This window comes from Helicoverpa armigera, chromosome 29 (assembly GCF_030705265.1).
Source record: "Helicoverpa armigera isolate CAAS_96S chromosome 29, ASM3070526v1, whole genome shotgun sequence".
In the NCBI taxonomy this organism is placed as follows: Eukaryota; Metazoa; Arthropoda; class Insecta; order Lepidoptera; family Noctuidae; genus Helicoverpa; species Helicoverpa armigera.
Window position 1 is genome coordinate 730697 of NC_087148.1, and position 27286 is coordinate 757982.

A 27286-nucleotide genomic window follows, 5' to 3' on the forward strand; every position below is an offset into this window, starting at 1 on the left:
CGTGCTGGCCTGGGCCCCGATTCTCCTAATTTTACTTAAACAACATACGATTCACGTTCGACTCGATTACGATTGAAGCGTATGTGGCATTCCGCTATTTTTTCTTTGAAATTAACGTTTTTATCCTTTTCTGTCATTCAATAATGAATCATTTTGTCTGCAAATGATTTACGATTGCAAAATGATTGTACAGCAAACTACCGTATAGACCAAAATCACCAAAATAGCAGACCAATCGCACACCAATCAAATGTCAATCGAATACGATTGGTCTTTTATTAGTAGCAGAATGCCCGATATGGTTAAAACTGCTATTGCGATCATATTGCGATTCGATTTCTATTAGATTTTTACATTATTAACTTAGGAGAATCGGGCCCCAGAAGCCTTACAAAGAACCAGTCTTGCCAAGGGGTATTGGGTTGCCCGGGTAACTGGGTCGAGGAGGTCAGATAGGCAGTCCATTTAGACTGGAAGTCGACACAAAGGCAGTGAAAGGCCTAGGAAGATTTAAATAAAACCAAAAATTCATTAAACTATTTTATATTTACCTAAGTATCAATAGAAGTGCATTTTTAACATAACTGGTAAAAACTGCATTATTAATGATTAAAAAAAACATAAACATTGTAGACTACAAATCATGAACTTCTCTTTTATATATTTATATATAAACGTTTGAAGGGTAAAAAGTCAAATACGTTATGTACACAAACGCAAAAAAGGGGGGTTATAGGTAACGATATGTGTGTCTGTCTGTAGCAACGTATCTCTTAATCTTAAATAGATGAACCAATTTGGATGCGTTTTTTAGTTAAAAACTGGTTTGCTAGTGGTGGTTCTAAGGTATCCGGCCGTTTAAGTTATTAATTTATAAGAAGTTCAAGGTCACTATACTCTATCCACGGAAGCAAGAGCTAAAAGGTAAACAAAGAATGACAGTTTTTCAAGATGGCGGTATAAACCGACCGATGACAAAATCACAGATACTGCGAACATTTTAAACAAAAATGTGACGTTCTGTCATCGGTCGGATTATACCGCCATCTTGAAAAAGTGTCATTCTTTGTTTACCTTTTAGCTCTTGCTTCCGTGGATAGAGTATAACAATAAAAATTATATAATAATGGACAAACATATTGTTAACTTCCTTAGAAATAAATTAATGAGATAAACATATGTATACTCTGACCTTATGGTTGATAGTATGCAGACAACCAGTCTAACTAAGGGGTATCGGGTTGCCCGGGTAACTGGGTTGAGAAGGTCAGATAGGCAGTCGCTCCTTGTGGCACACTGGTACTCAGCTGCATTCGGTTAGACTGGAAGCCGACACCAACATAGTTGGGAAAAGGTTCGGGAGATGATAACTACGCAAATACACCAGTCAAATTAAACATTTAATCGAATTTTCTACATTTTAAACTAAATTCCTTAAATGGAGGTTCTTAATTAGGATGTTATTGAATATTAAAGAAAAACAGCCAAACATACGGTTAATAAATATTATTATTTAGATTACCTATATTTTCAACCCAATTGGTAGGCTATATTTTCAACCCAATTGGTAGGAAAATTGTACATGTATATAGTAAAAAGTGACATTCAAGCATGTTTTGTAAATTACATATTTGTACGTTCATCGACAGATCTTTTCAAACAGAAGATATTTTAATGGTAAATAAAACATTGATATATTAATATATCAGTTAATAATATGAGCAGTAACGTGTTTTATCGTCTAAGGAAGGCTACTACTATTTAACTATAACGATAACCAAACTATACTGTTGTTACTGTTACAGCCTTTTTATCGTCCCACTGCTGGGCTGCGGCCTCCTCTCACACGGAGAAGGATTGAGCATTAATCACCACGCTTGCTCAATGCGGGTTGGTGATTCCAGACTTTATAGTCCAGGTTTCCTCAAGATGTTTTCCTTCACCTTTTTTTTATCAGCCATTGGTGTCAAAGATTACTTAGAAAGTACATACAAACTTAGAAAAGTTGCATTGGTACTTGCCTGACCTGGAATCGAACCCACACACTCATACTCGAGAGGTTGGTTCTTTACCCACTAGGCTACCACGACTTATAACCAAACTATAACCAGCCGTATACTTGCCGCCCATTGGTCACATCGGCGATTTGACAACTGAAAATGGTTTGGTTATCGTTATAGTTAAATTATGCAATTCACCCGAAATTATTCACAAAATAAATACATGTTGATTTACTTAGAAATTATTTCTATAACATATACTTCATTACATAATACACATATATTATTAGCTAAAAAAAAACTTAAATATTGGCTAGAGCTCTGATCCGTTAATAGTTCAAAATAAAACATAAGTAAAGTGCAATATATTTAACTATTTAAATACATACCTAATAATATGTAGGTATGACTTACTTATAGATTTAGAATTAATTTTTGCCATAACTTCCTTTCACAACTCGATTTTTCCCGCGATTCCACCCGCTTGCCGAAAGAACCCACCTGGGGCCCGATTCTCCTAATTTTACTTAAGCGACATACGATTCACATTCGACTGAGATCCAATGCCGACTCAATGACGGTTTTCTAAAATGGCGTCCACGAGGTGGCAGCACCGAGTCGTCAGGTCCAGGTAACTGTCAAAGTGCTTATCTTTACTATGAATAGTGAACGATTTTAGTGTTTTTTTTTTATTTTATAATTAAAGCACTGCATTATTGTTTTACTATTGAGGTTGAGTAAATAAAAAAAACTAAATCATATTGTGTTAACAAATTTTTCAACAAGCTTTTCCTTAGTACCAGTGACTTTTGCACCCTCTCTCTTAGCTCAATTTTTAGTTCGGAAACCTTATTCTGACCGTAGTCCATAATAAAATCAATAACACTTCCAATATCACAGAATTTCAATAAACAATAAGTTCGGACCCTACAATTCCATACTATTTGACAGCTGTTTGGACCTGACGCATACGAAGCGCCGCCTGGCGGCAGAAAAAGTATCGAAAACCCTCATTACGATTGAAGCGTATGTGGCATTCTGCATTTTTTTTTAACATAAAGGTTTTTACCCTTTTCTGTCATTCAATAATGAATCATTTTGTCTGCAAATAATTTACGATTGCAATATGATTGTAGAGCAAACTACCGTATAGACCAAAATCACCAAAATAGCAGACCAATCGAATGTCGTTGGAATACGATTGGTCTTATATTAGTAGCACAATGCCCGATATGGTTAAAACTGCTATTGCGATCATATTGCAATTCAATTTCTATTCAATTTTGACATTATTAACTTAGGAGAATCGGGCCCCAGGTTAAAAATAACCCTCAATCCTTAGATCCCATTTCTACCAAAACCTTTCTCAGGCTGTACCAAATAACATTAAAATTGTTTCAATAGTTTTGGCGTGAAATAACGACAAACAGACAGCTACTTTCACATTTATAACTGTAAGAATGTGGACCATTTAACTATAACGATAACCAAACCATAACCAGTCGTATACTTGCCGCGCATTGCTCACATCGGCGATTTGACTACTGAAAATGGTTCGGTTATCGTTATAGTTAAATGGTGCAACTCTCCGTACAAAAAATAAGAATTGAACCAAAAAGCTTAAAAATGAAAACCAAATCATATTCAAAATACTAATTAAACCTAATTTTCTTTTAATCCTAATTTCTCATAATACCCGTTTTATATATTCTCCAGTGAATCTGGTTAAACGAAATTTTTTCAGTCAATTTGTTTTAAAATTACAACGTTTTCTTTCGTTGCATATTTCATATACTTATTCGACTATCCGTAGGTAGGTCCCGGCTGTCATTGAACATCCTTGGCAGTCGTTACGGGTAGTCAGAAGCCAGTAAGTCTGACACCAGTCTAACCAAGGGGTATTGGGTTGCCCAGGTAACTGTGTTGAGGAGGTCAGATAGGCAGTCGCTCCTTGTGACACACTGGTACTCAGCTGAATCCGGTTAGATTGGAAGCCGACCCCAACATAGGCTCCACCAACATACATACCAAGTTTTTTTTTTTAATAACCATTTTTATCTTAAAGTAATTGTTGGTTATGCTTCTCATTTTCAGAAGTATAGATATTAAGTCTTCTCTCTTTTCTCGTATTATTCGCATTTTTTTTAATGTCTAACCATTTATTACTTTTTATTGAGTACAATTTTAAATGGTTACTAGTGGATATGCTATTCGTTTTCAGAAGTTGTTAAATCTTCTCATATTCAGAAGTACAGATATTTTAACTTCTCTTTTTAAAGATCTTCAAAGTCTCCTGTTATCTTTTCTGAATTTTTCAGGATTTTCTTTCTCTTTCTCAATCTTGTAGTTTCCACGTCCGAGATTTGGTAAATTCTCGAATTACCCAGCTAATGTTAATCAGTAGTACTTTTCTTACTTTTGCTGGGTTCCATAACTATTTCTAACTTCCTTTTCTTATTGTTTAAATCCGATTTTATCAATACAGGTTTACTTAGTTTAAAATTCTTGATCATGGGTGTGTAACTTTGCATTGTATTAACTTTATCTTTCGAGTTATCCACTTTAGCCGCAGCTTTAACCGGCAGAACTTTAGCACTAGGTTTTACTATAACCGTATCAAGATTAACCGGTGGTTTATACGGGACATTTTCTAGAATAACCGGCGAACTTTTCGCTTTAGGCGGACGCTTTTTATTATGTACATCTTTTATATTGACTCTGCCCGCATCGTCCTTGAAAAGCATGAAGTCACTACCTTTAACCCCATTTGGTAGTTGACCCCCAAAATAGCGAACTGAAGTTAGTTTGTTAGCTATTAACATGGATAATTCTCCAATATTAAATTCCGTTAATAAATCGTTCACGCTGGAACCAGCAAAGTTATCAATATTAGGATCGGCGCCATTTTCAACTAGAATTTCCACGGTTTTTCCGAAGTGATCCACTATTTTAGTCTTGTTTCCTCGTTCTGTGAATGAATTGAAATTATTTTAGTAAAAATTTATCTTAATATGAAAATAAAAGGTTTAGAAAAACAACAAATCATAAAGTTGAGAAACGGTAGGCACGTTAAACTGTAGGTCTCGGCTATCATTGAACATCTTTGGCAGTCGTTACGGGTAGTTAGAAGCCAGTAAGTCTGACACCAGTCTTTAACCAAGGGGCATTGGGTTGCCCGGGTAACTGCGTTGAGGAGGTCAGATAGGCAGTCGCTCCTTGTTAAACACTGGTAACGACTGTCAAGGATGTTCAATGACAGCCGGGACCTACAGTTTAACCTGCCATCCGAAACACAGTCATTGGTGTCTAAGATATACTTAGAAAGTACATACAAACTTAGAAAAGTTGCATTGGTACTTGCCTGACCTGGAATCGAACCAGCGCCCTCATACTTGAGAGGTTGATTCTTTGCCCTGGTGGCCTAGTCACCACGACTTTTTCGTGCGTAACTGTGTAAATTAACTATAAATAAATAAATAATCTTACCGGCAGAATCCATGCAAGCGGCACCAACAGCTAGATACAGCGCCGTATTCCCACTGTTGGGCATCGTGACATTCACGGCGGCCCTGCAACTCTCCACTAGACACAGCACGTTGTTGTACCTGCCCAACTTGCTGGCCAGCATCAGTGCCGTGTAGCCTGCAAAAAGTCATTAGAAGACTCATTAGCACACTCATTAATGCACTCATTAGAACACTCGCATACACACTCATTAACATACTCAAAGAGTAACATACTCACATACTAAACACGCTTACTCACTCATTAATACACTCACAGACTCACTAACACACTCACAGGCTCACTCATTAACACACTCACAGACTCACTCACTAACACACTCACAACCCGTGTCACAAAATAAATTTATCTTTAGCAGACTCACTCATTAACACACTGACCCTCTTATTATAAAACGCGGTATCAAATAAGTATCGGCTTTTGTACTACCTTTAATCCAGCTGTAAGTACGACCTTGAAAAAACGTTATTACAAAACGCAGTTTATCGCAAGTCCTATTACTATCTGTAGTACAAAAGATAAACCATCGAGCCCCCTAGTTTAACTGCAGTACTTAGTCGACAAACGTCAAATTCCGTCATTATTTACTTTTGAGGTTATTTGTTTTGTGATGAAAAAAACGAAAGTGGATATAAATATGTGTGATTTGGAATACTTGGATGTGTTAGAATACTATTGAGAGTGTCCGGGGACCCAACAGTGTGCGTCATCGACAAAATCTCTTCAAATTATCTGACGACAATTTTCGATATAAATATCGATTTATGTTTTTCGAAATAATAGTCAATTGAATGCATGATGATAATCCATGATGATCCTATGATGCTCAACTGGACTCGCCATAAGGTACGTATATAGCCTTTACAGGGCAAGTAAGTTGCCAAAACATCCTAATAATTATATAAGAGTCGAAGGTTTTATTATGGATGTTTGTTTATGTTCCACGCATAAACTACCACATGGATTTTGATGAAACTTCGAAAATATATCAGATTATCATACAGTTTACTGTTTATTTACAGATTCAAGACTATTTTGGCGTTTTGCACGCCGTATCTTTGCCAGTAATATGCAATGTTTGTAAAAGACTGGAAGCTTGCTAAAATGTAGGTACAAAAATGCCAAGATGAGCAAGGGAACAAGATTGTGTGATGAAGAACAGTGTCCATTATGTATCAGTGCGTTTGACTGTATAAATAGACATCGGAATAAAATATAATTTTGTACTTTTATGTTGTTTCATTTTCTTTTGGTAATTTAATGCACACGATATTCTGTGTGTAAGTTATTGTGTACTTAATTTTGAAGAGGTTCTAATTAGATGCACAACGTCTTATTTAATCATTTAAATCGGGATGAAAATCCAAGTTATTTCTAACCTAAAAACAAAACATAACTCGGATACGCACGCTGACGTTCCGTTATACGCGCAAACTCGATAGTTGTTTAAAAGAGAATAATTGGATCATGTATCATCGTTAAAAGATACTAGAAATATAAAATTACCTTTAAATAATAGAAAGTAATATATTCAACTGCAGAGATATTTTTTTTATTATCATAGTTATTAATTTTTCATCAAAATAGACTTAACAAAATAATGTAAAAAGGAACGGCGCACAGAATTCGGAACGATTGATCGAATGATTTAAATATTTGTTGGTTATAATCTGTGGATATTATTTGAACCACACACACGCATAGACAAATCGAAGTACCAAACAGTCTTCTCTTAGTCTACGTTTTGTAATAAGGATGTAAAGACTATCGTAACAAACCAAGACGTCTTCAGTCTGGTTTAAACCACTACTTGCGACAGTTTTTATAATAAGAGGGTTAAAGACTCACTCATTAACACACTCACAGACTCATATCATGACTTTGACTAACTCACCTTGATTATCAAATAGTTTATTGATATGCATCATAAGGATCGGAGCCAGTTCCTCATCAGGCTTGTCTTCGTAACCTGGTCTCCATAATTCTTCATTTTCATGGAGTATTTGTCTGAAAATAACAAGAATTATGTTAAGTGCTTGAGTTCAGGTCAGGGGTTCAATTCCGAGGTCAGCCAACTGCGCAGGACATATTATAGTGCACGAGCATTTGCGCAGACACAGGTGCACTGACTATTCCTTCACTCTCATAGCGCGATGGAACGACAATCCGACACCACTGGAGAGAGATCACAAGCAGGACCGACATTTACGTGATCTCCGATGCACGGGTGTATCAATCTTCGACTTCTAGGCTCCGGGCTGCTTTGTGAAAGTTTCTAAAAGCCACAAAGCGATTTTGGCCCGACCAGAGACCTCAAGAGTCCTGCGCAACTGACTGATCTCCTTATATGTAAAAGAATAGCCATGGCCGAAATCCTTGGACGCTAAACCACGACGGTGGAACAGATCGTGGATTATGTCCGGTCCAAGACCAACTGGACCTTGAGGGTGGCGAAGTTGGAGTCGCGCCACAATACGAACTTCAATTCGTTCATGGTGCGAGTTCCAACTCATCACATCGAGACCTATTTTTATGTTTACTTTATTTTTGTGACTAATCCTTCTGATTATGATTTAGGTTTCTTTTTTTTATTTTATTTAGTATTTTATTATTTTTCTCTCTAGAGCATAAAGCAGTTCATACCGATGGACACCCGCAACTCCGCATAGGTCCAGTTGAAAACCAGCGTCAGACTAGCTGTCTGGCATAATGCTGAACTGGACTTATTTGGCGCAACATTTTGTTCCTTTATTTTGTTTTTATTTCTATGTGTATGTATGGCTTGTGTCAATAAATATTTTTTCTTTCTTTCTTTCTTTCTTTACCTTCCTCAAGGAAGAGTTTTGGCCGAAGGGTGTCGTCTATCGGAGGTTCCGAGGATGGCTACGCGACACCTCGCAGCGTAACACGACGCCGAAACTTCGTGTGCAGTAGTGATAGTTTACAGTATAAACAGTAGGACCCGGCTGTCATTGAACATCCTTGGCAGTCGTTACGGATAGTCAGAAGCCAGTAAGTCTGACACCAGTCTAACCAAGGGGTATTGGGTTGCCCGGGTAACTGGATTGAGGAGGTCAGATAGGCAGTCGCTTCTTGTAAAGCACTGGTACTCAGCCGAATCTGGTTAGACTGGAAGCCGACCCCAACATAGTTGGGAAAAGGCTCGGAGGATGATGATTTGTAATCGTATTTTTTTGGGCCCTTGTTGCCTGAAATAAATAAACTCACCTAGCATTCTGCTGACAGTAAGTAACGAGTACTGGCAGATGTTCAGTGGCCATCTCTGCAGCGATATGGAAGACCGTTCTATCATCTTCATCAATGTCCATGACATCGGCCCCGAAGTGTAGGAGAATGGAGGTTAAATGCGTGTTTTCTTGGAAGAGCGACATTCGAAGTGGCGTCTGCAAAGAAACAATGATAGATCAATAAACTACAGATTACAATAAGCGATTTATCAGGGCCGCGATTCTACTAATTTTACTTAAGCGACATACGATTCACATCCGACTGAGATCCAATCACGACTCAATCTGGGGCCCGATTCTCCTAATTTTACTTAAGCAACATATGATTCACGTTCGACTCGATTCGACTGAGATCCAATCCCGACTCGATTACGATTGAAGCGTATGTGGCATTCCGCTATTTTTTCTTTTAAATAAACGTTTTTATCCATTTCTGTGATTCAATAATTAATCATATTGTCTGCAAATTATTTACGATTGCAGTATGATTGTAGAGCAAAGTACCGTATAGACCAAATGGAAATTGCAAACCAATCGAATACGATTGGTCTTTTATCAGTAGCAGAATGGTTAGAAAGAATATTACTTGTGAGATGACGGCACATAGAAGAGAATGGAAAAATAAAACATGATGCGCTGACCAACTCGCGTCTAGGGGAATTACTCCGCGTATCTGTATATAAAGTAGCCTTTAGCCTTTGTCGATAAATGGGCTACTTATATAATACGGACGGATTTTTTTACAAACAAACTTAATATTAAGTACTAGCTTCCAAACGCGGTTTCACCCGCGTCCTGAGGGAACTACTTCCCGCATCAGGATAAAACAGTTGTCTTAATGTTATTTAGGAGGTAAGACAGGCAGTCCTTGTGGCACACTGGTACTCAGCTGCATCCGGTTAGACTGGAAGCCGACCCCAACATAGTTGAGAAAAGGCTCGGGAGATGATGATATAACTTAGGTAATTCGGATAACAAATAAAATTTCGCACAAAGCTGAAGAGCGGTAATTCCCACTTACATATGACTTGTTTTAAAAACACACTATTTATTAAAATAAACACATGACAATACTTGTATAGAATTACAACTGTCAGTGATAACACTGATAAGAGTTTATTTACATTGTTATCGACAAATACAACAATTATATAATAATCTATAGTTATATAAGAGCTCGTGGCAAAGTCAGAGCCACACGGAACGAAAGATCATCATTCTCCGAGCCTTTTTCCCAACTATGTTGGGGTCGGCTTCCAGTCTAACCGGATTCAGCTGAGTACGAGTGCTTTACAAGGAGCGACTGCCTATCTGACCTCCTCAAACCAGTTACCCGGGCAACCCAAGGTTAGGCAGGTGATGATGACTTCTATACTTAACATTATAAAGAGGAAACGTTTATTTTGCACCCTAAAAGCTCCGAAACTACAGAACCGATTTGAAAAATTCTTTTACTGTTGGAAAGCTACATTATCGGCGAGAAACATAGGCTATATTTAATCCCGGTACGGGCAGTAGTTCCCATGGGACACAGGTGAAAGCGTGGCAAAACCGCCTGTTATCCTATATACCTACCTAGGTACTGACTCATCATTGTCCTTATCGATAACTAGTTGAGAAATTCCGAATTTTAGTGAGTCACATAAAATAGGCTGATTCATCAAAACTCACGGTGGGTAGTGATAGCAGAAATCAATTCATTTGTTTTAGATAGACTTTATTCGGCCGATATTTTGTTCAGGCTCATAAATCAGTATGCGGATGAATGGTAGTACGCACATTACAAAGATCAGGTATTTTGCCGGTATCGGACCGACTGAAAATTTACAACCATCGTAGGCCAAGACCAACTTTCGGTTTAGACTGCAGACTGCGGAATCAATTAGCTAATGAAAAAAAAGTATTTCGTAAGACTACAACGGTTTGCAACCGCGTGCCGTGGTAACTTCTCCGCGCACCTGGATAAAAAAAGCCTTTAGCCTTCCTGGATAAATGGGCTATTTATCAATGAGGAAATAATATTTCGAATAAGTATGACGCCCACTCTTTCGCATTATTTATGACTCATATTTTCTAACTTAGGTATTACGTTTTTTAATATGTATAATTCATTCATTCTTACAAATTGTTACGCAAAGCCACACTGGATGCGATTCATTCGTTTCGGAGAAATGACACTACAAAAACGGTATTTAAAATACAAAGTTATATCCTCTTCAATATTGGAATGTCGGCCAAAGGCGTATTGGCTTGTCCGGGTAACTGGGTTGAGGAAGTCAGATAGGCAGTCGCTCCTTGTGGCACACTGGTACTCAGCTGCATCTGGTTAGACTGGAAGCCGACCCCAACATAGTTGGGAGAAGGCTAGGCAGATGACGTAGGTATGTCGGTATTTTTAATGTCGGAATTCAGTTAATGACACGTTTAACTATGTCATTACTAATATTATTCAATCGTTTAGTAATATCGGTGACTACAAAGGAAAGTCATTAATAATTGGAATATTTCTTAATAGACTTCTGATTGATAAATAATAAAATGCGTTCTGCTTGATTCACTATTTACTTTAAATAATGAAGTAGGTATTTAAATGATTTATCGGACTAACCGTGTCGGAATAAATAAAACGTATAATTTCTGGTTTTGTAGATAAGTAAAAATACTTTATAACATCGGAATTGAGGAACTTTTTCCTTATATTCCTATACAAAATTGTTATTTTGATATTGCAACCGGACGCTAACAATGTATTCGTTCTTATATATTTTCTGCAGATAAGTAGTTTCGTCCGCGTCCCTAAAGCTTGGGTTTCCTAGGAAAGCGGTGCCGTCATATAGCGGCCGTCTTATTACGGACGCAAATAGACGGTCGTCTTTACGGTGATTATATGTGGAAAGTTCCACGGCCGTTTTAACACACCGTCATGAACTTTTTGTTAGTTGTATCATACTTACTAACCTGTTTTATTTAATATTTCTCAAATTTCACAACACCAATTCTGTTTTAGTTGACTTTTCTATAATCTTTACTTTTTATGTTAGATATTGCCTTCGTGGTTTCGAACGAAATCTATTAAAATTTCGTCGTCCTCGCTGCTCCAAGAATTGTAACAAATTTTTGACGTTGTTCCGAAAAAAAAAAACACAAATACGTATTAAAAAAGCTTCACCGCTTTCAATAAAACGTTCACCAAACTATCTGACACCGTCAAGACGGCCGTCATGCAAATGGCGGCACCGCTTTTTGAAGTTACGGCGTCAGTTACCGCTCTCTAGGAAACCGCCCCATTTTGTTTACATAGACAACGTTCTGGTGATGTCTTTCACCGCTGTATTACGGTCGCTATATGACGGCACCGCTTTCCTAGGAAACCAAAGCTTAAGAATGACTTCGCGTATCTGGATAATAAATGGTCATGTGGCATAGCTTTCTAACTTTATTTTATATTCTCTGATTTTTCAAATCGAATCGTAATACCTGAGACTATAACGCTTTCAAACGAACAAACTGTTCAGCTTTATTATAATACTAGCTTTCGCCCGCGGTTTCACCCGCGTCCCGTAGCCGGATGGTGACAAAAACAAAAAAAAAATCCTAAAACCTTCTCTCGGGTCTAAGGTACCTCCCCTCTAATTTTCAGCCAAATCGGTTAAGCCGTTTTCATGTTATGTCGTGACAACGGAAAGCGGGTTTTATTTTTATATATATAGATTTGTAGGTACCTATAGTAACTACGTATACCTACCTATAGGCCCATTCATATACATACACGTATGTCACAAAACATTGTTTGTACATTTAGTCATCAACAGGGATTAGGGAATGTCCCTTGATCCATATTACGGGTAAAGTTCGCCGATAATATAAACGTCACTATTCTTAAAAAGGCCTGTTTCATACGAATTTGCACGTTAAATTTTCAAAGTAAAGTTGTTTTAGGAAAAACGGCCGTGCATATTACTTATAGGTGAACTTGGGCGGGCCCTAAGGTACTTATTTCTAAGTCATCATCATCTTCCGAGCCTTTTCCCAAACAATGTTGGGGTCGGCTTGCAGTCTAACCGGATGCAGCTGAGTACCAGTGTGCCACACGGAGCGACTAACTACCCGTAACGCCTGCCAAGGATGTTCAATAACAGCCGGAATCTACAGTTTAACATGCCATCAGAAACACAGTCAGTGGTGTCCAAGATATACTTTTTTGAAAAGTAGCTTTGGTACTTGCCTGGCTTGGAATCGAACCCACGCCCTCATACTCGAGAGGTTAGCTCTTTACCCACAAGGCCACCACGACTCTACTTATTTCTAAGTAATTTACCATTTTTGTTCCTCATTCAAAACGGGATTAAGGAAAAATATACAGGTAGATATGTTTGACTGTACGTTACAATATCCATAACTGCCTATATGGGGAAAGAGACTATGAAAATCTAACAATCACCAAACTGCGAAATCTACATAAATTAATATACCTAATAAAGAGGAAAACCGATTTGAAAAATTCTTTCACTGTTGGAAAGCTACACTCTTTCCGAGTAACATAGGCAAAATTTTATCCCGGTACGGGCAGTAGCTCCCACGGGACGCGGGTGAAGCCGCGGGGAAACTGCTAGCGAGACATTAAAACTCCCAGTAACAGGATAATATAATATTTCCTGGTTATTGAAACGTTAGGGGAAATACTGATTATACACAGTTGCATCAGAATAATATTTCAGTCAAAATAACTTCTATACTAAGTTCTGCTTACTGTTTCACGAGATAAAAAGTAACAATGCATTTTTCCATTAGATATAGTTTAAAGTCGCTCAACGAGCTATGGAGAGGGCTATGCTCGGTGTTTCTCTGTGTGATCGAATCCGAAATGAGGAGATCCGTAGACGAACTAAAGTCATCAACTAAAGCAAGTTGAAGTGGCAATGGGCAGGCCATATTGCTCACAGAGCAGATGGCCGATGGGGCCGAAAAATGCTGGAGTGGAGACCACGGACTAGCAAGCGCAGCGTAGGACGTCCACCAACAAGGTGGACAGACGACCTTATAAAGGTCGATGGAAGACGCTGGATGTAGGTCGCCTCCAACAGGTATCTGTGGAGATCTAAGGGGGAGGCCTATGTTCAGCAGTGGGTCTAAATATTTTGGGGGGCTCCCATACTACAAACGTGATGTTTTTTGCAAATTTTTGCTCGATATCGATAACGGCAACGGGTAGATGCTTGAAATATTCACAGAATATGGAATGTATTATAATTATGGAACGTTTTATAAATGACTAGCTTTTGCCCGCGACTTCTTTCGCATGGAATAGTGACTTCCGGCATGTTTTTGGTTTGACCAATAGATGGCGCTATATGTCCGGAATAAATTTTATTTTTTATTTTTATATATTTTTTTTGAAATAAAAACTATCCTATGTCCTTTCTCAAGTTCCAAACTATGTCTGTACCAAATTTCACACAAATCGGTTCAGTAGTTTAGGCGTGAAGAAAAGACAGACAGACAGAGTTACTTTCACATTTATAATATTATAGTTAGGATAGTATGGCACCGTTTGTGCGCGGTTCCGACTCGCACTTCGATTTTATCACGAAGTGCGGAGTAGTTTCCTAGAATCTATATACGCGGGAAAACCCGCGGGAAACTCCTAGTAAGTACATAAAAGTGTAGTTTTTATCAAACAATGTAATCGTATATTATCCGCTGAATCGGTTACGCGATAAAATATCTACAAAATAGAGGTCAAACGATACCTCATTGATTTATATTGGCTTAGCAACATCGATAGCCTAGTGGGTAAAGAACCAACCTTTCAAGTATGAGAGTGTGTTCGATTCCAAGTCAAGCAATCACCAATGCAACTTTTCTATGTTTATATGTACTTTCTAAGTATATCTTGGACACCAATGACTGTGTATCGGATGGCACATTAAACTGTAGGTCCCGGCTGTCATTGAACATCCTTGGCAGACGTTACAGGTAGTCAGAAGTCAGTAAGTCTGACACCAGTCTTACGAAGGAGTCGCCCGTTTAACAAGCTTGAGTAGGTCAGATAGGCAGTCGTTTCTTGTGGCACACTGGTACTCAGCTGCATCCGGTTAGACTGGAAGCCGACCCCAACATAGTTGGGAAAAGCCTAGATGAGATGAAGTTAAAGATGATTTACCGTACAGCACACTGGTACTCAGCTGCATGTAGTCACACTGGAAACCTAAGGAAAAGGCTAGGCAGATTATTAACTTACCAATCCATCTGCTTTCAGATCCACTGTCATTTCTCTTCTTTTTAATGCTATACATTGTCTTCTGAGCAAATCCACGTCATTTGTCAGGACAGCTATGTGGATAGGCCTGAAAAATGCAAACCAATTGAGAACATCCTCCTTTGAGCTGCGGGATTGTTCACGCGAGTTACCGCGGCGCTTGTACCTACATAAAGGGTTTAAGAAAGAACGTGGTGGGTCTTAGTCAGTAAGAGTCTGACACTCCCTCACGCTGCACCCACAGCGAGAGGGGGTTTACTTTAAAACTTGAACTTGAAATATCATAGTAAGAAAACTGACATTTTTATTGTCTGTGAACTCGGGGATTTTTTTTATGGGAAATCACCAAATGACGCCTCACGCTGTGGGTGCAGCGTGAGGGAGTATCAGACTCTTACTGACTAAAACCCACCATGTTCCTTCTTGAGCTCTTTATGTACCAGCGCCGCGGTAACTCGCGCGAACAATCCCGCAGCCCGTGAGAGTTGTTAAAAAAAATTTATGGCCGATTTCTGAGGACATTATAAGGTGTATTTACGCGTTTATCTATTCACTAGCTTCTGCTAGCGGTTTCACCCGCATTCCTTGGAATCTACTTCACGCACCCGGATTAAAATAATCTATAGCCTTCTTGGATAAATGGGCTAAGTAACACTGAAAGAATTTTTCAAATCGGATGAATAGTTACTCGTATTAGAGTGTTTAAACAAACAAAAAAACTCTTCAGCTTTTTAATCCCTACTAATATTATAAATGCGAAAGTAACTCTGTCTGTCTGTTACGCAATCACGTCACGTCTAAACCACTGAACTGATTTTAAAAAAATTGGTACAGAGATAGAGTTGGAAAGAACATAGGATAGTTTTTATCCCGGATTTTTGAAGAATTCTCTTGGAAACGCGATACAACCGAACTCTACGCGGGCGAAGCCGCGGGCGGAAGCTAGTACCAGTATAGATATCAATGACCGAAAAACTTGACCGTTTTGATATCAATTTTTTATCGAAATTGGTTTTGAAAACACGTAATTTAATCTTATCGGTCACTTTTCAGCACAACATACAATTTGTTGACCTAACATTTTTGAAAGTGGCGTGAAGATATGGTTATAAAAATATTGGTCACATATTTTGTTTAAAAAACAAAAAAAACTAAGATAGTAGTCGTTTTCCCGCGATTTCACACGCGTCCCGTGGGAACTACAGCCCGTACCGGGATAAAATATAGCCTACGTTACTCGGGAAGAGTGTAGCTTTCCAACAGTGAAAGAATTTTTCAAATCGGTTCAGTAGATTAGGAGCTTTTGTACCCCTCAAACAAATCAAATCCTTTTTAGGGTTCCGTACCCAAAGGGTAAAATGGGACCCTATTGTTTTCGTCCTCTGTCCGTCCGTCCGTCCGTCTGTCACCAGGCTGTATCTCATGAACCGTGATAGGTAGAGAGTTGAAATTTTCACAGATGATGTATTTCTGTTGCCGCTATAACAACAAATACTGAAAACTAGAATAAAATAAATATTTTGGGGGGCTCCCATGCAACAAACTTGATTTTTTTTGCTCATTTTCTGAATAATGGTACGGAACCCTTGGTGGTCCGGTTTTTTGATCAGCTCTTTAAGCGTTGTTATGCGTAAATTAATAAGGCGCAGTTGGAACCGCGATACGCACATACTATTGCAAATTAAGTACCCATATATGTAATTTACTAGCTTCCGCCCGCGTAGAGTTCGGTTATATCGCGTTTCCAAGAGAATCCTTCAAAGCTAAAGGATAAAAACTATCCTATGTTCTTTCTCAAGGTCAATCAGGGTCAAAGGCTATCTCTGTACCAAATTCTATTAAAATCAGTTCAGTGGTTTAGACGTAAAAGCGTAAAAGACAGACAGAGTTACTTTCGCATTTATAATATTAGTAGGGATTATCCAGGTGCGCAAAGCAAGTACTCAGGATGAGTAATGTGCGAATAACTATCACAATTCAATGGAAATATCACGCTCTTAATTAAATTATCTTTAGATAATATTAAATTATTCAGATAAATTAATTAAATTAACTATCTTAGAATACATAACTAGCCGTTTCCCGCGGTTGCACTCTCATCACGTACAATTGGACCAATAGTTCCTGAGATTTGCGTGTTCAAGCAGACAAAAAAGCTCTTCAGATTTATAATTTTAGTATCAATTCATTGGTTAAAATGATTGATATTGAAATAAAATACTTTTTTATTCTAACTTTCCTATACCGGGCCTGCTGGAAGAGATTTCTTTTGAAATAAGCTGTACCCTTGTACAATTTTTTGTCTGTGTTTTTGTTTCTGTGTACATAAACCATTAAATAAATATATAAAACAAAAAATGTACTTACAAATGCCCATCGTTATCTGGTGTTAAGCATTTTTTCCAATCAATAATTCCTTGGCGTAGTAATAGCAATGTTCTTTGCTCTTTAGGGATGCTTTGCAAGTCTTGAGCTACGAATTCTACCTTTCCAGTCAACGGACTCAAACCCCCATCCATATTATGTAATTTGTATTCTGTTTCGGTCACATTTTGTCTCTCTACGCTCACGGTAACGTCTTTTGTATGCTTATCAACTAACATATTGAAAGGATTGATCAGTAAATCTGGTGTAGTCGCCACCGATAATGATGAAAATCTACCGATACTGTTGTTAGAATCTTCGTCGAAGACGGAACCGAGTTCCGGTAACGAGACCGTTGAGGCAGTGTCCTGTTTTGTAATGGTTTCTTCTTCTTTCACGAATAACGTGTCAAATTCATTTGGTGATATGACCACTTTTCTTGGCTGTTTCTCTGTAGGCCCGTCTTTGACCACATAAGGAGCCAACTGCTGTCTTTTCACTCTGCGTTTCGGAGTAAATTTTTTTAACTCGTCCATAGACGATTCATGAGTCTGACAACACACATCAACACTGTCCTTTTTGTCACCAACCTCTATACTGCCTTCAGTCTGGCAAGATACACTTTTATTTTTTTTCGGAACTGTCAACAGAGAATTTATGCTTCTAATTTTAAGTTCATGACTTATAATTGAACATATGGAACTAAATAAAAAATCGTAGTTATTTTGACCGATTAGTTTAGTAATTTCTTCTGAGGTTTTCTCGTAAACCTGGCCGCTGTGGCTCTGACACTTAGCAACTGTTGTACAAGAATTAGTCAACATGTTCAGACGATTCACAATAGTCATATTACGGACTTCCCCCGCCGTGAAATCCCCCGTTTTCGACGTGTAAATAATGTCCTCTTGCACGGAATTTTGCAACGATTTCACTAGCTTCATATTACTCTTGAACGGCTTTATACCTTTCTGTATTATTATGTTCTTATTCAATATTAGTGGCAGTTTTTTTACCGTGATAGGTTTCACATCCTCTGTGGACATTTTGAACACTTTTTTTTATTGGTATCGCACTTAATTTATGTCGTCACTGTTTATTATACCTATTAGTAGTATCTGCGCGCGAAATTTTCAACGATACTGGCGAAATTCATTACTTTTTGAATAAATAACATGTTACTACACTGGGGTAACCCCCTTGAACAGTGTTGCCAGATGATGATCTAGCATTCTCCCCAAATCTTACTCAAAATCCCCCCAAAATGTTAGTGTTTTGAGAAAAAACCCCCAGTAATTAGAAAAATATTTATTTAAATACAATCATTTATAATAATTTAGCAATTGCTTCCATGACTCATCATCCTCACTTACGTCGCCGGCTGCAGTTCCGAGAGTTCCGTAAATCTCTTGAGCATCTTTAAAGTTACTTTAAAATTAACACATCCTTCCGGCATTGAATATCTCTCATATAATATACTCTCAAAATAGATTCGGTCGTGTTGATGGCTAATCTGTTTCTCAGTTTGTCTTTAATAATCGCAACTTGCGAGAAAGCTCTTTCCACAACCGCGTTAGAAAAAGGCAACGACAAAATTCCTAATGCCAATTTGCTTACATGTCCGTATCATGTGGTAGTGTGTGTATGTTTTTGTGTGTTCTATGGTGCGTTCAAATTAAGTAGTGAGTAATTTGGTAGCGTTTAGTCATAAAACTTTTTAGAAAAATCCTCCAACTCCCTCCAAGCCAATTTTTAATCCCCCCGCTGATCCCCCCAAAGGATTCTTCCCCCCAAAAAATCCCCCATGGGCAGAAAATACCCCCAAATTTGGGGGGAATCCCCCCCATCTGGCATCACTGCCCTTGAAAAATGACAGAAGCATTGGACCTCTATAGACTTGTATGGTTATGGAGGTGCGTTTACACGGCACGACTACGTGACGACGCGAATTGACGACATCAGTTTGCCGTCTACGAATATTGTATTATAGATAATTGAAAAGAAGCGTAAAATTTGACCACTGATAATCAAAATTCTAAACGCCATATTTAGTCCGTAATATCCGTGAAAAGAAAGCGTCTACAATTAAAATAGTTGTTGGAATTTCAAGTTATATTAACTTCACGCTTAGCAACCTACTTAGATGTGCAATAATGATTTATTAGTCATCGTTTCTCAATTCTATAAAGGTTAATTATTGAATTTTATGACTAAGATTTTCCACATCAAAAGTCGTGAGCTTAAAATAATCACGACGCAAAAAGTCGTGAGGTGTGAACAAGTTTTAGTTTCCAACATGCGGCATTCCCCTAGCAAAACGTTCCGTTACACTGTATCCTTGACCTAATTTTCACAATATACCCCAAGAAATAATGAAGAATTGATTATTTATTACAATATTTTAGAAAAACTTCTAATTATAATCTGACCTTATTATTAATAATTGATTTTCTCATAGGTTTTCCTGCTGATTTTGTTGTTATTGTTACGTATTGTGCAATGGAACGTACAAGAGCAACGACCTTGGCCTTATAGATCGTGTTTGGTGCGTTCGGAATACCGAGTCAGAAAATTATAGTATTTTCATCGGGGTCCGTCTATTTATAGTAACCTGTTTTTGTTTAGATTATAAAAATCTAAGAATTATCATAAAATGCCTTATATTTTTTGATGGACTATGTTTTATTTTCAAAGATTCTGTACGAAATGTTTATTTTAATTTTTTGGTATTTGCCAACAAATGACGTATTAGATTTTAATTAAAATGACAAAAAGTAATTTTTTCGAAAATAATTCATGTTATTTATTTTTGGAGTTAAATGTTAATCAAAAAGTAGCTTTCGAACACAAAAGTCTAACTAAAAAAAAATGCAAGTTTCAAAACTTCAATCAATCAAAATAACCAAAAAAAAAATGTTTTCTGCATTCATAGTAATGAATGGGAGTCGATGTTATTGCAATAGTACCTAACTGTACTTTGCTGTTTCTATTCAATATTTAAAAGTGATTGCATTTGAACTTGTACACTATTTGCGGTCAAAAGTCTAAGACTTTTATTTCAAATAGACTTACAGGCTCATATTAAACGTATCACTAGTTGCACGGTTCCAAAAAGTTGGTCTCATGGAGAAGAGCCGGGGAGAAACTCCATAGACACTCTTTTTCTCGAAACTTGTTAATAGTGATGCCATTCTGCATAAGAAAACTATAGGTATTTATTTTCAGTAAAACCTTGTCTATAATATCCTTTTAAGTTGAGTGGAACTTCAAAATAAAATTGGGACAAGAAAAGGCAAAAATACCTAAGCAATTCATTTATGATTTTGTTGTACAAACTATCAATTTATTTCTTGTTAAAAACTGTTTTTTGTATCAATAAGCTGTATATTCTCAAAGTTTCTATTTACTAAAACTTATGCATCCCTAAAAATACCTTTGGGACCCTCCAAACACAAGAAAACAAACAATAACATTAAAACACTAATATTTACACTGATATATTGAAGACTAGCTATTTTCCCGCAGTTTCATACTGCCCTTACCGGGATAAAAGATAGCCTATGTTACTCAGAAAGAGTGTAGCTTACCAACAGTGCAAGAATCTTTCAAATTGTTTGAGTTATTTTCCTCTATAATATTGTCATACATCTTGAATATTAAACTGAAAAATTGAAATTATCTATTAAGTACTAAGTATATGTATTAATATCCTAAACTATATTATTAGACCAACCCATAACTATAATAATAATAATATCTACGGCCCAAGAATCTGGTATTCGAATGCTCACCTATGTCAAATCTCAGATCGTCTTAAAGGGGAATTCCCTTCATAGAGCACAGAGTAGATATTGTACAGGTATTACTAAGAAGGTTAAAATGAAAGGAGTCTGTACATATAGTACTTTTGTTTCTGATTTAAATTAGAATGAAACATCTTGTTATGCATTCTAATTAAATTGTAGTATTATATTTAGGTACTGAAATATCTAAATATTTTCTTATACATTTAACTTTCACTGAGCCACAAAACACCTTATCAAAAGTTTTTTTTTGGTAATATCATCTGAGTATATTTTCATTTAAATATGTAGGTAGGTAGTTTTTTTTAGTTTATCTTACTTCCCTTTGACTAATCTAATCCTTTAAAAATCATCTTGGTTATATTTCCAGTCGAATCAAATATTTCTAAATACTACTGGGTAGGTAATTTACATGTTCTTATAATCTTAACAATTTGGTTACACTACTACAGTTAATGTCATGAAATTCAAGTAAAATTATATCATAGTTGAGCAATAGTTACATAAAACCTGCTGAGTATAAGCAGTATTTGAGTAGGCACTTACATAATTAAAGGTAGGTAAACAGTCTTCATTTGTCTTTTTATTTAGTAAAAGCTCAATACATACTCCTATTCAATTTTAAAATATATTGTAACAAGTCTAGTACTGCTGTGCACTGGGTTTCGGGTTCGATTCCCGGTCCCGGCTTTAGACTGGAGGGCACCGAAAGCGTTCCCGAATGCTACTCAGTAGCAGTCGTTGTTACAATTCCACGTCAGAGGCCGTCAGGCGGATTTGAGAAAACTCTGACACTAGGGCTTGTTAGGTGATTAAACCTGCTACTCACTCGATAATAGGAATTAACCATTAGTTAACACAATAATTTGTTTTGATAGCCTTTCAAATGTGTAGGAATAAAAATGAGGCCTTTATAAAAAATCACATAGGTAATCACAATGTACCTACACATATTTACAATCTCCTTCAATGTGCTATTATACCTACCTACATATTCGTTAGTCATTACGGGTAGTCCGAAGCCAGTAAGTCTGATAACCATTATAAACGTATCGGGTTGCCCGGGTAACTGGGGTGAGGAGGTCAGATAGGCAGTCGCCTGTGGCACACTGGTACTCAGCTGCATCCGGTTAGACTGGAAGCCGACCCCAACATAGTTGGGAAAAGGCTCGGGAGATGATGACTACATACATACCTACATACATGCATTACCTACGTTGATAACGGCTCTTACAATGAAAAAATACTTTCCTCTACACGTAGCGTATGATGTTTTATACTCTCGGGAAGACCCCTGACTACTTATAAAACGTGGTATATAGAAAGTAACTAGAGTAACTACCTAAACTACGTAGCTATTGACGACCTCGATGGCGCAATGGTTACCATGTCGGACTGCCGAATGTGAGGTACCAGGGCCCCGATTCTCCTAAGTTAATAATGTCAAAATCGAATAGAAATCGAATCGCAATATGATCGTAATAGCAGTTTTAACCATATCGGGCATTCTGCTACTAATAATAGACCAATCGTATTCGATTGACATTTGATTGGTGTGCGATTGGTCTGCTATTTTGATGATTTTGGTCTATAAGGTAGTTTGCTGTACAATCATTTTGAAATCGTAAATCATTTGCAGACAAAATGATTCATTATTGAATGACAGAACAGGATAAAAACGTTTATTTCAAAGAAAAAATAGCGGAATGCCACATATGCTTCAATAGTAATCGAGTCGGGATTGGATCTCAGTCGAATCGAGTCGAACGTCAATCGAAGGTCGCTTAAGTAAAATTAGGAGAATCGGGCTCCTGGTTTGATTCCCGGTTCGGTCGATATTTGTGTTATGAGCATGCTTATTGGCCGTGCTATGGGTATTATAAAATGTAGGTACCTATATATATATGTAGTTCATCAGTTGTGTTTGCACATAACAAGTTGATAACTTACCATGGCTAACCGACCGTGTGAAAAGGTGTCTTGATATATTTAATGACGCTAACTTTAAATCATCATCCGAAACAGTTTAAGTAATAAAGAGAAGAATATACCTACTAATAGGTATAGTAAAGAGGAAATATTTTTCATTTTGTCTTACAGACGCCAGTAGGTCAGCCTATACCCGAAATTTTACTAATCGAATATTGACCTTCTGCTATTGAGTTAAGGTTGAAAATCTGTTAAAGAAATATGAGTCTTTGCCCAAAAGGCTCCGAAACTAAAGAACCGATTTGAAAAATTCTTTCACTGTTGGAAAGCTACACTCTTCCAGAATAATATAGGCTACAATATTTTTATGCGGGTACGAACAGTAGTTCCCACGGGACGTAAGTGAAACCAAAGGGAAAACGGCTAGTCATACATACCTAAAGAGGAAACATTTTTTTGTACCATATAGGCTCCGAAACTGCTGAAGCGTTTTAAAAAAATATTTCACTGATGAAAGCTACTCTGTTTCCCTAATAACAGGCTATACTTTATCTGGGTAGGTTTAAATACCTACTAATCTATCTCTTAACCAACACTTAAATATTCCCTATAATAAAATATAAATAGGTACCTACCATTTCAAAGATTTCTACCAAAATGGTAGATAACATTAGATTCTGGGAACACCTTTAATTTTACAATCATTGAGCTTTTATTAAAAGCTCTTTACTCTATGGTAAGGGGAAATCCCGTCTTATATTATGGTAACGACAAGGACAGAATTATTAGTAATATCCTAAAGAGAGAAAGGGATAGGGCTAGTTTAGTAATTTTATGATTACTACTACGCAATATTAAATGGTAATCTTTGCCAATCTATTTGTTTTGAGATACGGAACAGCTGAATCTATTTTAATGTTTTTCAAGGGCAAAATGATAATAAAGATCATTTATTTCGACACATACTTACACTTTGAACTAGATATATTTTGTACTGCGCACAATTTTATGTTGTTCTGAATACCTATACTTTATTTTTTGATGGGAAGTCATCAAATAATCCCTCCCGCTGTGGTTTAGTAGCGTGAGGGAGTGTCAGACTCTTACTGACTAAACCCATCATGTTCCTTCTTAAGCCCTTCATGTACCAGCGCCGCGGTAACTCGCGCGAACAATACCGCAGGCCTCTCTAGATATAGGTACTAACTTCTGCCAGCGGATTCATCTACGTCCGGTGGGAACTACATATTTCGCGGATAAAAACACGGGAAAGAGCCTCAAGACACTAATTGAAATAAAACAAGTAAAAAAGGTATCAATAATACTTTTTATTTAATACAAACATAATTTTTATCAGTTTTTTTTATTTCAAAAGAGATCAATGTGGTTACAAACCAAATTAAATACAGTCTTCCTTAAAATACTGAAATGTTAAATCAGTCATACTAATACTCCGCGAACGGACAAACGTATAGCTATCTCTCTCACACACCCGTTTAGAAGCTAAAGTGCGAACGAGACGGAAATATAATAGACGAAAGAAGATTAAACCAAAAATCTTCGACAGATAGCCCGAACGCCTCGTTAGTTCACTCGTAACGGACCGTTTTGGTATGTATTTTACCTAGAAGGCGCCTTACTGCCTTATAGCATTTCTGTTCATCTTTTCAGCAAGCGGGATAGTAATGTAATATCATTGCAGGTGTAAAAGAGACAGCTATACAAAGGTCAACGTACGACATTATTCTTATAACGGTCGCGGAATATATCTTTAATCAACGTGATTGAGAACAACCCTTTAATTGCCATTTCACCCTCGATACAAATGACGCGTACAATTGCATAAAAATCTTGAAAAATACTACTATTTCTGAAATCTAGAAAAAATAAACAAAAATATTGCAGTTTTAAACGTTGAAAGAGGTACTAGTATTTTTATGTAGGTCTATATATTTGATCCGTTTTCCCGTGCATCGGAGAGCACGTAAATGTCGGTCCTGCGCCTGATCTCTCTCCGGTGGTGTCGGATTGTCGTCCCATCGGGCTATGAGAGTGAAGGAATAGTGAGTGCACCTGAGGTGACCTGTGTCCAAGCAAATGCTTGTGCACTATAAGATGTCTTGCGCAGCGGGCTGATGTCCTTAAATGAGAACAGCCTCTGTGGCCGAAATCGGTCGTGGACGCCATTATATTTGATCCACAACGACTAAAGTAAATTCGATAATGATTAAAATGCCCTACTGTTCTAGAAGATTTTAATTTATGATATCTCCGCTAATTATTTTTCTTCATGAACTAGACCTATGATGATTACTTTGTCCAACTAAGTACAAAATTGTACGCATCACTTGTATGTACGCTAAAAACACAACCCTACTTCTGGGCAGTCGGGTAAAAAAGGCTCAAGTACAAAGTCCAATTAGTAGAAAAATAATAATAATAATAGGGAATTGACAGAGCTTTAAATGCTTATTAATGTTTAATGTTTCTTAGTTTTATAAAACACTGGTACTCGGCTGCATCCGGTTAGACTGGAAGCCGACCCCAACATAGTTGGGAAAAGACTCGGGAGATGATGTTTGTTAATTTGGAAAGATGTTATGAAAATGGTTAATCAATTGAGATAATTTCGTTTGGAGATGGATTGTAATTAATATCAGAATCTTATAAGTCTATACTAATATTATACACACGATATTTTTATTTCTTTGTACTCTAGAGGCTCCCATAATACTGAACCGATTTGCTAAATTCTTTCACTGTTGGAAAGCTACACTCTTTCCGAGTAACATAGGCTATATTTTTACTGGCTATAGTTTCCACGGAACGCGAGTGAAACAGCTGTATGATGTAACTAAAATGCATTGCGTATGCAAGTATGTGTAATGCAGTTAATGCTTTTTAAAACGTGGGGAATAACCTTAACTTATGATAGAAGGTTATTTTGCTTATATAGTTAAACAGGAAATAGTTAAAAGTTATTGTTATGTATGTAACTATGTGTAATACATAGCTGGGTAGTTTGTTCCACCACTTCTTCCCAGCAAAAACACATAGGAAGTGGTGAAGGGTGGGCGTTTTGGGGGCTGTCTTTTGCAAACTTGATTTTCAAAAACCGCTGATTTTCTGCCTACTTTGAATAAACGACTTTTTTATCATAATAATTAAATCATGAACGAAAGCCAGTTGATGTTAATATTTACTTTTTATGGAGATCTAAGGGGGAGGCCTATGTTCAGCAGTGGACGTCCTATGGCTGAGATGATGATGATGATAATTTACTTTTATTACAACTTTATGCTCTGTCAAACCCCTATGAAATACATGACATTGATTATTGCAATATAAGAATAACAATCTGTTATAGAAGCGATTTTGAATAAATTAAAACAATTTTTAGGAATAACTGTCTCATTTATACTAATAAATATGTATAGAACTTAAATGATTAAAGATTTGCATTTCTGTATGTTTGCAAGGGACCAACTCAATAACTACTGAGCCAATGAAAAAAAAATCTCCATTCATATTATTTTTAAACGGTTTTATTTAGCTCACCCCGTTTGTTTTATTCATTCTTGGGTCAAATTTAGTAATTCAAATTTCACCCTCTTCCTGCCAACCGATTAATCTGAAATTTTGTATACACCTTTAATTCCGATGACAATACAATATAGTAATATCAAATTGGCTGTAAATCCAATATGGCCGCCGGCACAAAATGGCGGATAACGTAGATTTTATCAATCCCATCAATATGGGTATCAAATGAAAGGGCTCAACAAGCAGAATACAATATACTATAAAAAATTTAAATCCAAGATGGCGACCGCTACAAAATGGCGGATAACGTAGGTTTTATCAATCCCATCAATATGGGTATCAAATGAAAGTTCTCAACCAGTAGAATACAATGTACTATATAAAATTAAAATCCAATATGGCGGCCTCTACAAAATGGCGGATAACTTGGGTTTTATCAATCCCACCAATATGGGTATCAAATGAAAGGGCTTCACAAGGAGAAAACTGTCAGTAACTCCAGCGGGGCCCAACAGGGCCAAGGCCTGCCTGGGCTGCGAGATTGTTCGAAAGAGTTACCGCGGCCCTGGTACATAAAAGGCCTAAGGTTGTTAAAAAAAAAAGTATCTGGAAGGGCTA

The 27286-nt window shown here is 37.1% G+C and overlaps 1 protein-coding gene and 1 long non-coding RNA gene across 2 annotated transcripts; one reads left to right on the plus strand and one right to left on the minus strand.

Moving 5' to 3' along the window:
- Positions 1 to 1379: 1379 nt before the first annotated feature.
- LOC110381914 (uncharacterized) lies at positions 1380 to 18597 on the minus strand. Its single transcript, XM_064042585.1, has 6 exons — positions 17400 to 18597; positions 15015 to 15120; positions 8754 to 8929; positions 7420 to 7532; positions 5487 to 5642; positions 1380 to 4968 (listed from the first exon to the last, which is right to left on the minus strand). The coding sequence occupies exons 1-6, from the start codon at positions 18437 to 18439 to the stop codon at positions 4394 to 4396; spliced, it is 2166 nt and encodes a 721-aa protein (XP_063898655.1). The 5' UTR covers positions 18440 to 18597; the 3' UTR covers positions 1380 to 4393.
- Positions 5913 to 6755, plus strand: LOC135119073 (uncharacterized). Its single transcript, XR_010277963.1, has 2 exons — positions 5913 to 6371; positions 6548 to 6755. It is a non-coding gene; the product is annotated as an uncharacterized LOC135119073 (long non-coding RNA).
- Positions 18598 to 27286: the final 8689 nt, after the last annotated feature.

Coding starts and splice junctions, on each gene's coding strand:
- LOC110381914 (XM_064042585.1), bottom strand. CDS start 18,439: ATGTCCACAGAGGATGTGAAACCTATCACGGTAAAAAAACTGCCACTA. Junction 8,930..15,014: donor ATCTGAAAGCAGATGGATTG/GTAAGTTAATAA, acceptor GTTTCTTTGCAG/ACGCCACTTCGAATGTCGCT. Junction 5,643..7,419: donor TAAACTATTTGATAATCAAG/GTGAGTTAGTCA, acceptor GACTTTTTGCAG/GCTACACGGCACTGATGCTG.